This window comes from Macaca nemestrina, chromosome 17 (genome assembly GCF_043159975.1).
Source record: "Macaca nemestrina isolate mMacNem1 chromosome 17, mMacNem.hap1, whole genome shotgun sequence".
In the NCBI taxonomy this organism is placed as follows: domain Eukaryota; kingdom Metazoa; phylum Chordata; class Mammalia; order Primates; family Cercopithecidae; genus Macaca; species Macaca nemestrina.
In genome coordinates this window covers 7201558-7212871 of record NC_092141.1, presented here as the reverse complement: position 1 = coordinate 7212871, position 11314 = coordinate 7201558, and the positions used below count along the sequence as shown (strand labels likewise).

The 11314-nt window shown below is 51.0% G+C and overlaps 1 protein-coding gene and 1 pseudogene across 1 annotated transcript; both read left to right on the top strand.

The window, feature by feature from the left end:
* Window positions 1-1158: 1158 nt before the first annotated feature.
* Window positions 1159-1849, top strand: LOC105474427 (peptidyl-prolyl cis-trans isomerase FKBP3 pseudogene; annotated as a pseudogene).
* A 6558-nt stretch (window positions 1850-8407) lies between these two features.
* On the top strand, window positions 8408-11266 carry LOC105473079 (solute carrier family 16 member 11). Its single transcript, XM_071082262.1, has 5 exons — window positions 8408-8721; window positions 8979-9186; window positions 9425-9568; window positions 9732-10499; window positions 10587-11266. Exons 2-5 carry the CDS (start codon window positions 8985-8987, stop codon window positions 10814-10816), a joined length of 1344 nt encoding a protein of 447 aa, XP_070938363.1. The 5' UTR covers window positions 8408-8721; window positions 8979-8984; the 3' UTR covers window positions 10817-11266.
* Window positions 11267-11314: the final 48 nt, after the last annotated feature.

Genomic DNA, 11314 nt, shown 5'->3' with positions numbered 1-11314 from the left:
AGGTTCTGGTGGTCAGGATCACTGGATGTGGATTTGAGGGCGCAGAAGCAGAGAAAATTTCTGAGGCCCCGCAGAGGTTTCCAGGCCCAGTGGTCACAGAGGGCTGCCAGCAGGGACATCTAGTGTCCTGTGGTGACAACAGTGGTTTTAGCAACCCATTTAGGCTTGTGGCCGTCTGTGCTCCTGCCAATCTTGGCTCCGTAGGTTTCTTGGTGATTTTGTGAACTATGCAGTATCCTGTAATAAATCATTTCTTTCTGTAAATAAGTCAGAGTTAGTGCCCATGGCTTACGACTCACAACTTTGATATAGATGTTGGCCAAAGTCCCAGACGGTTTTTTTTTTTTTTTTTTGAGACAGAGTCTCACTCTGTCGCCCAGGCTGGAGTGCAGTGGCGCGGTCTCGGCTTACTGCAAGCTCCGCCTCCCAGGTTCACGCTATTCTCCTGGCTCAGCCTCCCCAGCAGCTCGGACTGCAGGCACCCACCACCATGCCCGGCTAATTTTTTTGTATTTTTTTTGTTTTGTTTTGTTGCTTTTTTTTTTTTTTTTTTGAGACGAAGTCTCGCTCTATTGCCCAGGCTGGAGTGCAGTGGCCGGATCTCAGCTCACTGCAAGCTCCGCCTCCTGGGTTCAAGCCATTCTCCTGCCTCAGCCTCCCGAGTAGCTAGGACTACAGGCGCCCGCCACCTCTCCTGGCTAGCTTTTTGTATTTTTTTTTTTAGTAGAGACGGGGTTTCACTGTGTTAGCCAGGATGGTCTCGATCTCCTGACCTTGTGATCCGCCCGTCTCGGCCTCCCAAAGTGCTGGAATTACAGGCTTAAGCCACCGTGCCCGGCCTAATTTTTTTTGTATTTTTAGTAGAGATAAGGTTTCACCGTGTTAGCCAGGATGGTCTCGATCTCCTGACCTTGTGATCCGCCCGTCTCGGCCTCCCAAAGTGCTGGGATTATAGGCGTGAGCCACCATGCCTGGCCTAGACTGTTAATAGAATATGCCAGGTAAGACACATTTAGGCCGGGTGCGGTGGCTCACGCCTGTAATCCCAGCACTTTGGGAGGCTGAGGTGGGAGGACCACCTGAGGTCAGGAGTTCGAGACCAGCCTGGCCAACATGGTGAAACCCCGTCTCTACTAAAAGTACAAAAATTAGCCGGGCATGGTGCACAGTGAGCAGCTGCCCAAGAAGGATATTATCAAGTTTCTGCAGGAACACGGTTCAGATTCGTTTCTTGCAAAACATAAATTATTAGGAAACATTAAACATGTGGCCGAGACAGCTAACAAGGACCACTTGGTTACAGCCTATAACCATCTTTTTGAAACTAAGCATTTTAAGGGTACTGAAAGTATAAGTAAAGTGAGCAAGTTAAAAAATGTGAAGCTTAATGAAGATAAACCCAAAGAAACCAAGTCTGAAGAGACCCTGGATAAGGGTCCACCAAAATATACTAAATCTGTTCTGAAAAAGAGAGATAAAACCAACTTTCCCAAAAGGGGAGATGTTGTTCACTGCTGGTATACAGGAACACTACAAGATGGGACTGTTTTTGATACTAATATTCAAACAAGTGCAAAGAAGAAGAAAAATGCCAAGCCTTTAAGTTTTAAGGTCAGAGTAGGCAAAGTTGTCAGAGGATGGGGTGAAGCCCTCTTGACTATGAGTAAAGGAGAAAAGGCTGGACTGGAGATTGAACCAGAATGGGCTTATGGAAAGAAAGGACAGCCTGATGCCAAAATTCCACCAAATGCAAAACCCATTTTTGAAGTGGAATTAGTGGATATTGATTGAAATAGTTCAGCTCTAACGATATTAGTAACTATGATAAAACTTGGCCTTGAAGAAACTTACATAATAGAACTTGTTACTATTGTAAAGGAAGAGTCAACTGGAAAATTCGAGGAGTTAATAAAATTTGTTGACTTGATCCCAGCTTTTGAGAGATGGAATCCCTTATGAATCCGTGAAGTCTAAACTACTTTCCTACAGCTGTGTAAAATACTGGTCAAGGAGAACTTTTTCCTTTTACCTCATGTTGTAAACTAAGTGGCTCAATAAAAATTTATCCACTGTCAAAAAAAAAAAAAAAAAAAAAATAGGCCAGGCACGGTGGCTCACGCCTGTAATCCCAGCACTTTAGGAGGCTGAGGCGGGTGGATCATGAGGTCAGGAGATCGAGACCATCCTGGCTAACACGGTGAAACCCCGTCTCTACTAAAAATACAAAAAATTAGCCGGGTGTGGTTGTGGGGGCCTGTAGTCCCAGCTACTTGGGAGACTGAGGCAGGAGAACGGTGTGAACCCGGGAGGTGGAGGTTGTAGTGAGCCGAGATCGTGCCACTGTACTCGGCGACAGAGTGAGACTCTGTCTTAAAAAAAAGAAAAAGTAGAATGAAAAATTCTACATGAATTTTTAACATAAAACAAGATATTTCCAAGAAATTTCCCACATGCAAAAGGCAAACTCTCCTTGCCCCTCTGATTGTGGCATGACTAGCCTCTCCTCTGTATTCAGTTTCCATTATTAGTGAGTGCTACTTCAGTGGACATTTTGGAGTAGTATCAGCCTCTGGAGGAGTATCTGAATTCCTTAGCCTGGACTTCAAGGCCTTTCAGACGGGGCCCGCTGCCCAGCAGCGTAATCCTACATTATCCTCCTACACATGCTCGGTTCTCCACACAGCAGCTATTTATAGCTCCCCAAACAATAAACAATGTGCCAAGTTGGTTCATGCCTTTGTGATTTTCCACAAGCTGCTCCCTTTGCCTGGAATGCCCCTGCCCACAGATCCATCTGGCAAACTCCTACTCATCCTTCAAGACCCAGCACAAGGGGCTTCTCTTCTGTGAAGCCTCCCAGCAGTCCTAAGAAGAATGAGTCAGTTTTTCCCATGCACCACTCTATGGTGTATGTGTCCCTGTCCTCGTGCTGAGAATTCTTTTCTTCATACGATGATCCTCCGATTTGATTGTGGGACTGGGAGGGGAGAGGCTGTATCTTATTCACATTTGTATCCCAAACGCTAAGCATGGCACCTGGCACATGGTAGCTGTCTATAAATATTTTGTATGAAGGACTGAATGACTAAAACTTATTCTGACTTTTTCTTTTCTTTTTATTTATTTATTATTCTTATTTATTTATTTATTTTATTATTTTTATTTTTTATTTTTGAGACGGAGTTTCACTCTTGTTGCCCAGGCTGGAGTGCAATGGCGCAATCTCGGCTCACGGCAACCTCTGCCTCCCAGGTTCAAGCAATTCTCCTGCCTCAACCTCCCAAGTAGCTGGGATTACAGGTGCCCGCCACCACGCCTGGCTAATTTTGGATTTTTAGTAGAGACAGGGTTTCTCCATGTTGGTCAGGCTGGTCTTGAACTCCTGACCTCAGGTAATCCACCTGCCTTGGCCTCCCAAAGTGCTGGGATTACAGGTGTGAGACATCGCGCCTGGCCTTATTTAATTTTTTTGAGACGGATTCTTGCTCTTGTTGCCCAGGCTGGAGTGCAGTGGCATGATCTCAGCTCACTGCAACCTCCCCTCCTGTGTTCAAGTGATTCTCCTGCCTCAGCCTCCCAAGTAGCTGGGATTATAGGCATGCGCCACCACATCCGGCTAATTTTTATATTTTTAGTATAGACAGAGTTTCACCATGTTGGTTGGCTAGGCTGGTTTCAAACTCCTTACCTCAGGTAATCCATTTGCCTGGGCCTCCCAAAGTGTTGGGATTATGGGTGTGAGCCACTGCACCTGGCCTTCTCTTTTGTTTTTAGAGTTAAGACAGGGAGACCACCATTTTTGCACAAACTTTGGAAAATGCTAAGGGAAAAGAAAGGAAAAAAAAAAAGCAGAAATTTCCACTGAATCTCTTTATAGCCATTCACATTTTATAACCCATGTGGCGCTACTGAGAACTTACCAGGGCAATGTGCTGCCTTGACCTTGAGGCATTAGCAGAAGTAGCCAGGTGGGGAAGGGCTGCGGTGCTGTTGGGTCCAGCCAGGTTCCTCAACTCACAGCAATAGCGGCAATGGAGGCCGGGTGCAGTGGCTCATACCTGTAATTCCAGCACTTTGGGAGGCCAAGGTGAGTGGATTACTTAAGGTCAGGAGATCAAAACCAGCCTGGCAAACATAGTGGAACCCCGTCTCTACTAAAAATACAAAAAAGTTAGCTGAATGTGGTGGCGGGCACCTGTAATCTCAGCTACTTGGGAGGCTGAGGCTGGAGAATCACTTGAACCTGGGAGGCAGAGGTTGCAGTGAGCCTAGATTGTGCTACTGCATTCCAGCCTGGGCAACAGAGTGAGACTCTGTCTCAAAAAAAAAAAAAAAAGAGGCCAGGCGTGGTGGCTCATGCCTGTAATCCCAGCACTTTGGAAGGCTGAGGCGGGCAGATCACAAGGTCAGGAGATCAAGACCATCCTGGCTAACATGGTGAAACCCCGTCTCTACTAAAAAAATACAAAAAATTAGCTGGGCATGGTGGTGGGCGCCTGTAGTCCCAGCTACTTGGGAGGCTGAGGCAGGAGAATGGCATGAACCCGAGAGGCAGAGCTTGCAGTGAGCAGAAATCAGGCCACTGCACTCCAGCTTGGGTGACAGAGCAAGACTCCATCTTAAAAAAAAAAAAAAAAGAAAAAAGAAAATAGCGGCAATGAGCTCTAACGCATGTCATATTTGGGCACCATTCTACATTACTTACTTATATATGTATTCACAGTGACTCATTTAATTCTTATAACAACCCATCAGGTAGCTACTGTTATTATCCCCATTGTAGAAATGAGGAAACTGAGGCACAGAGAGATTGAGTCACACTTGCTCATGATCATATAGTTACTAAGTAGTAGAATGTGGGCGAAAGATTACCTAGGTGCTGAGGCAAGAGACTGAAGGCACAAACTGTTTCAGTATAATAAAGAAAATAGTTAGAATAAAAACAGTCATAATACAAATTAGATATAGAGATGATCATGGACAATTATCAGTCATTATTATAAACATTATTAATCATTAGCTTTTAATATTACTCTTTGTTGCATTACTAATATAACCTAGGAATAACCGGCGGGTGTAGGGTCAGGTGCTAAAGGGACATTGTGAGAAGTGACCTAGAAGGCAAGAGGTGAGCCTTCTGTCACGCCCACATAAGGGCTGCTTGAGGGCTCCTTGGTCAAGCAGAGACACCAGTGTCTGGGAAGACACCCATTACTTAGCAGACCGTGAAAGGGAGTGTCCTTTCCTTGCAGGAGTCAGGGAACACTCTGCTCCACCAGCTTCTTGTGGAAGGCTGGATATTATCCAGGCCCGCCCGCAGTCATCCGGAGGCCTAAACCCTTCCCTGTGGTGCTGTGCTTCAATGGTCACCGCTCCTTGTCCGCTTTCATGTTCCTCCCGTACTCCTGGTTCCTCTTTGAAGTTCGTAGTAGATAGAGGTAGAAATAGTGAAAGTCTTAAAGTCTTTGATCTTTCTTATCAGTGCATAGAAGAAAACGCTGACGTATGTCGCCTTCTCCATCTCTACTTCGGCTACCTAAAAGGGAAGGGACCCTTGTCCTGTGATCATGTGACTTGCTTCACCTTGTCAATCAATTAGAAGATCCATGCCCCTTACCCTGCTCCCTTATCTTGTATGCAATAAATATCAGCACGCCCAGCCGGTCTGGGTCACTACTGATCTCCATGTCTTGATGGTAGTGGTCCCCAGGGCCCAGCTGTCTTTTCTTCTATCTCTTTGTCTTGTGTATTTATTACAGTCTCATCTCCGCACACGGGGAGAACACCCCCTAAGCCCCGTAGGGCTGGATCCTACAGTAGAGCTGGAATTCAACCCCAGGAAATCTAACTTGGGAGTCTATTCTCCTAATCTCTGTGCTATTTTATTCTGTCAGCAAAAGATGACAAGTTTTGCTAAGAATATAGGGAGCCTGAGGTAGAAGAGGAATGTACCCTTGCACAGCCCCAGTCCCAGGCTCTAGGATACCCTTCTGGCTTCGTAAGCATCCTGCGAAGGTGCTCAGCATCACTTAGCACAACTCCCAGACGCAGAGGGCCCGGTCTTCGCTCTGAGTGCCCTGCATTTCTGCCTCACCATGGGGAGACAGTGATTTCGTTTAGCTTGGAGCAGAGTCTTCAGCAGCCTTCTCAGGAGGCAGGATCCCTGCCCTCCCCGGTGGCTGAGGACCTGCTTTCACAACAGCACTCCGGGCTGGGAAACCGGTGGGGCCACTTTCCTAAGGTGTGTCTGTCACCTTAGACCTTCATGAACAGGACGTTTCAAGCAGAGAGCATGACATTTGCAAAAATTGAGGAGTGAGGAAAAGCTAGGCATGTCCACGGAGCAGAGAAGATAGTGGCTGATGGGAGGCTGCAAAAGGGAGGGAGGAGAGACGGTTTGGAACGGTAACCTAGGTCTGCCTTTGATTCTTGTAAAAGGCCTGTACAGAGTACAGAAATGTAATTTTTTCCCTCTTTAGGCAGTGGAGAGCCGTTGAAGGTCATGCTGTGTTTTTCATGTTTACAGTTTCGCTCCTTAAGAAGCGTTTTTCTTGTCTTTACAGGCAGATTCTTTCCCAACAATTAGGAAACACTGCCATCATGTGGCTTGGTGGATGCATGATCCCAACTTAGGTTGCTGAATGTTCTATTGTATGTTTAATAATTAAACCAAAGAACACACCTGGGAATTCAAACAGCTGAGGTAAAGAATGTCAACCTGTCAAAAAGGACATTTTCTATAAAGTGTTTCAAAAAATCAATACCTGGGTTCCATGACCTGATTTCTTACTTTGCTTTCAAAATTCTAACCTGGCCAGGCATGGTAGACTGTAATCTCAGCACTTTGGGAGACCAAGGTGGAAGGATTGCTGAAGTCCAGGAGCTTGAGACCAGCCTGTGCAACATACTGTGACCCCTCTCTACAAAAAATGAACAAATTTAGCCAGGCATGGTGGCGTGGAGCCTGTAGTCCCAGCTACTCGGGAGGCTGAGTTGGAGGATCGCTTGAGCCTGGGAGGTCGAGGCTGCAGGGAGCCATAACGGCACCACTACACTTCAGCCTGGACAAGACCCTGTCTCTGTAAATAAATAAATAAATACATACATACATACGTAAAAAATAAAATTCTAACCTAAGTGTTTAGAGATTCTGATCTCAAGAATCCTTTCTATTCCCAGTGACCCCTTATTTTAGAATCCTGTGTTTTCTGTCCCTGCAATGGTTCCGCCCTTTCCAGGGCAGTTTGCATCAAGCTGTATCCAGGATATTTCTCTTAACTGTGCCAGATTTTGTTTCAGTTCCGGGATTGTTCTCCCTGTAGGTCCCACAGTTGGACAGACCTAAATTCAAATATTCACACCATTTTTTCCCTGTGAGCTTCAGTTACTGCATCTATAAAAGAGGCACGACACCAGCCGGGCGCGGTGGCTGACTCCTGTAATCCTAGCACTTTGGGAGGCCGAGGTGGTGGATCACCTGAGGTCATGAGTTCCAGACCAGTCTGGCCATGGCGAAACCCCATCTCTACTAAAAAATACAAAAATTAGCCAGGAGTGGTGGCATGTGCCTGTAATCCCAGCTACTCGGGAGGCTGAGGCAGGATAATCGCTTGAACCCAGGAGGCAGAGGTTGTGGTGAGCCAAGATCTCGCCACTGCACTCCAGCCTAGGCTACAGAGTGAGACTCCATCTAAAAAAAAATAAATGAATAAAAGAGAGCAACAACTTCTTCATAGGGTTATTATAAGATGAAATGATAGCATGTGTAAACAGTGCCTGGCACATCACAGGTCTTCACTTTGAGAGAGTCCTGTTTCACCCTCTATCCTTGGGGGCCTGTTATTTTATTTATTTATTCATTTATTTTTGAGACAGACTCTTGCTCTGTCGCCCAGGCTGGAGTGCAGTGGCATGATCTTGGCTTACTGCAACTTCTGCCTCCTGGGTTCAAGAGATTCCCCTGCCTCAGCCTCCAGAGTAGCTAGGAATACAGGCTCGTGCCACCATGCCTGGCCAATTTCTTTGTTTTTTTAGTAGAGATGGTGTTTCGCCACGTTGGCCAGGCTGGTCTCGAACTCCTGACCTCAGGTGACCCACCCATATCGGCCTTCCAAAGTGCTGGTATTATAGGTGTGCACCGCGCCCGGCCTGGGGGTCTGCTATTCTAAGCACAGCTCTGGCACTCAGTGGAAGTCTGTGATCTGATATCCGAGGTCTACCTGGTCCTAAGCAACGTTCCTGAAAACAAAACTACTCATCCCCTCAGGCTTTTGGGACCATCCATATTTCCCCGCGTTGGCGGTGGACCCCGGGCTCGGGCTCGCTGGGGTTTGCAATCCACGTGTCTCCCTTGCGCGCAGCAGGCAGCAGGTGCATGGGTGTGAGCAGGGCAGGGCCCCTCGGCATTCATTCCTCTCCGCTCCCTCCCCGGGACTGGGGGTTGTGTGTGTACATAATTCAATCCCCGTGGGACTGGTGTCTGGCCTCACCCGCGGCTTGGCTGATTGGTTGTTTCAGCTCGCCCCCGCCCTCCGTACCCCCGGCGTCCCAGGTGGCTCGGGCCCCTGTGGTGATCTCTGTTTACCGAGAGAGCTTGTCCAAGTTGGGCTCCATCGCTGCTCTCGCTCCCCTTCGGGGCCCCCGCCCGCCTGGGAAGCGGAGAGAAAGCCGGGCCCAGCCCTTCCTCGCCCTTCCCCTCCCCGCACAGCCCGGAGAGGTCGGGTAAGGGGGAAGGAGTGTACGTGGGACGGGGAGCCCCGGGCCTGGGGGATCTGGCTGTCCCCGTCCCGGTACCTTGCGCGGACCCGGGAGTTCCAGCCCTAGGCCTGGCTCCGGCTCCCTCTGCTCTGCGCCATCGCGCTCGGGGTGACCCGCCCACCCCGGAGGAGCAGCCAGAGGCTGGATCTCAGGGATGCCAGCTTCCCAGCGGAAGCACAGGCGTAGAGGCTTCTCTCACAGGTGTTTGCCCACCCCCGCAGACGGCGATGACCCCCCAGCCCGCCGGACCCCCGGACGGGGGCTGGGGCTGGGTGGTGGCGGCCGCAGCCTTCGCAGTGAACGGGCTGTCCTACGGGCTGCTGCGCTCGCTGGGCCTTGCCTTCCCTGACCTTGCGGAGCACTTTGACCGAAGCGCCCAGGACACTGCGTGGATCAGCGCCCTGGCCCTGGCGGTGCAGCAGGCAGCCAGTGAGGCGGGCTCTGAGGCGAGAGACGGGAACGGGGAGGAGGGGCTGTGAGTGGAGGGATGGGAGACCCCCCTGATTACCCGACAACCTGAGAAAGGACGACCGGCTCTAGAAAAGAGTGCATCTTAAGGTCAAGGAGAGGAACCATTAGTTGGAGGGAGGTAAACAGCCAATGAGAGGTGTTGGAGAGAGTTTGGGGGCCCGGGGGCGTGTCTTTTGTTGACTCCGCCCCCTTCCAGGCCCGGTGGGCAGCGCCCTGAGCACGCGCTGGGGAGCCCGCCCGGTGGTGATGGTTGGGGGTGTCCTCGCCTCGCTGGGCTTCGTCTTCTCGGCTTTCGCCCGCAGTCTGCTGCACCTCTACCTCGGCCTGGGCCTCCTCGCTGGTGAGGGAAGGGGGATGCCCGGGTCATTCAGGGTGAACTGGGGACAGGAGCTTATGGGACTGGGGTAGCGAAAGAGGCGAGGGCCTGGTGCGGAGAGCAGGACTGGGAATGCTGGGGAGGGCGTCCCCAGTGCCGGCCCCCATCCCTTCCCATTCATTCGCAGGCTCTGGTTGGGCCCTGGTGTTCGCCCCTGCCCTAGGCACCCTCTCGCGTTACTTCTCCCGCCGTCGAGTCTTGGCGGTGGGGCTGGCGCTCACTGGCAACGGGGCCTCCTCGCTGCTCCTGGCGCCTGCCTTGCAGCTTCTCCTCGATACTTTCGGCTGGCGGGGCGCTCTGCTCCTTCTCGGCGCGATCACCCTCCACCTCACCCCTTGTGGCGCCCTGCTGCTACCCCTGGCCCTTCCTGGCGACCCCCCAGCCCCACCGCGTAGTCCCTTAGCTGCCCTCGGCCTGGGACTCTTCACACGCCGGGCCTTCTCGATCTTTGCTCTAGGCACAGCCCTGGTTGGGGGCGGGTACTTCGTTCCTTACGTGCACTTGGCCCCCCACGCTTTAGACCGGGGCCTGGGGGGATACGGGGCAGCGCTGGTGGTGGCCGTGGCTGCGGTGGGCGATGCGGGCGCCCGGCTGGTCTGCGGGTGGCTGGCAGACCAAGGCTGGGTGCCTCTCCCGCGGCTGCTGGCCGTATTCGGGGCTCTGACTGGGCTGGGGCTGTGGGTAGTGGGACTGGTGCCCGTGGTGGGGGGCGAAGAGACTTGGGGGGGTCCCCTGCTGGCCGCGGCTGTGGCCTATGGGCTGAGCGCGGGCAGTTACGCCCCGCTGGTTTTCGGTGTGCTCCCCGGGCTGGTGGGCATCGGAGGTGTGGTGCAGGCCACGGGACTGGTGATGATGCTGATGAGCCTCGGAGGGCTCCTGGGCCCTCCCCTATCAGGTAAGGACCTGAGCTCGCAGATCTGCCTACAACTATCCTCTGCCCCTGGGGTTAGGGTCTTCTAAATTCCCTTACCCATCTCCTCAGGCTTCCTAAGGGATGAGACAGGAGACTTCACCACCTCTTTCCTCGTGTCTGGCTCTTTGATCCTCTCCGGCAGCTTCATCTACATAGGGTTGCCCAAGGCGCTGCCCTCCTGTGGTCCAGCCTCCCCTCCAGCCACGCCTCCCCCAGAGAGGGGGGAGCTGCTTCCCGCTCCCCAGGCAGTCTTGCTGTCCCCAGGAGGCCCTCGCTCCACTCTGGACACCACTTGTTGATTATTTTCCTGTTTGAGCCCCTCCCCCAATAAAGAATTTTTATTGGGTTTTCCTGAAACCTCCAACTGTTCACCAATCTAGGACCCTGAAAATATTCTACTTAAGACAGCCAGAAAGGCTGGTTCAAAGGAACAGGATCCCAGGAGGCCCTGGGTATGAAGAAGGGCGACTGTCTGTCCAGGCAACCCATTTCTCTTTGCCCAAGTCCTGGCCGGAACAGGGAATCTTTGCAAAGTTGTCTGGCAGCCGGTTTCAGTGTGTTGCTGGGGTTGGAGGTGGGTTGCTCGTGGGTGCTATCTGCCCCATCTTCATGTCCCTTACCCTAGTCCCCAGACCTCCCAGACTAACTCTTCCCTGCATTTCAATCTCCTTCTATGAGCCTGAGGGAAATACAAGAATCCTAGGCTCAGACTTCAGTTCTACCAAAGCTATCCACACATCTATAACCTGTGTCCTCAGCATTCTCTCAATTTCTTTTCTTTCTTTTTCTTTCTTTTT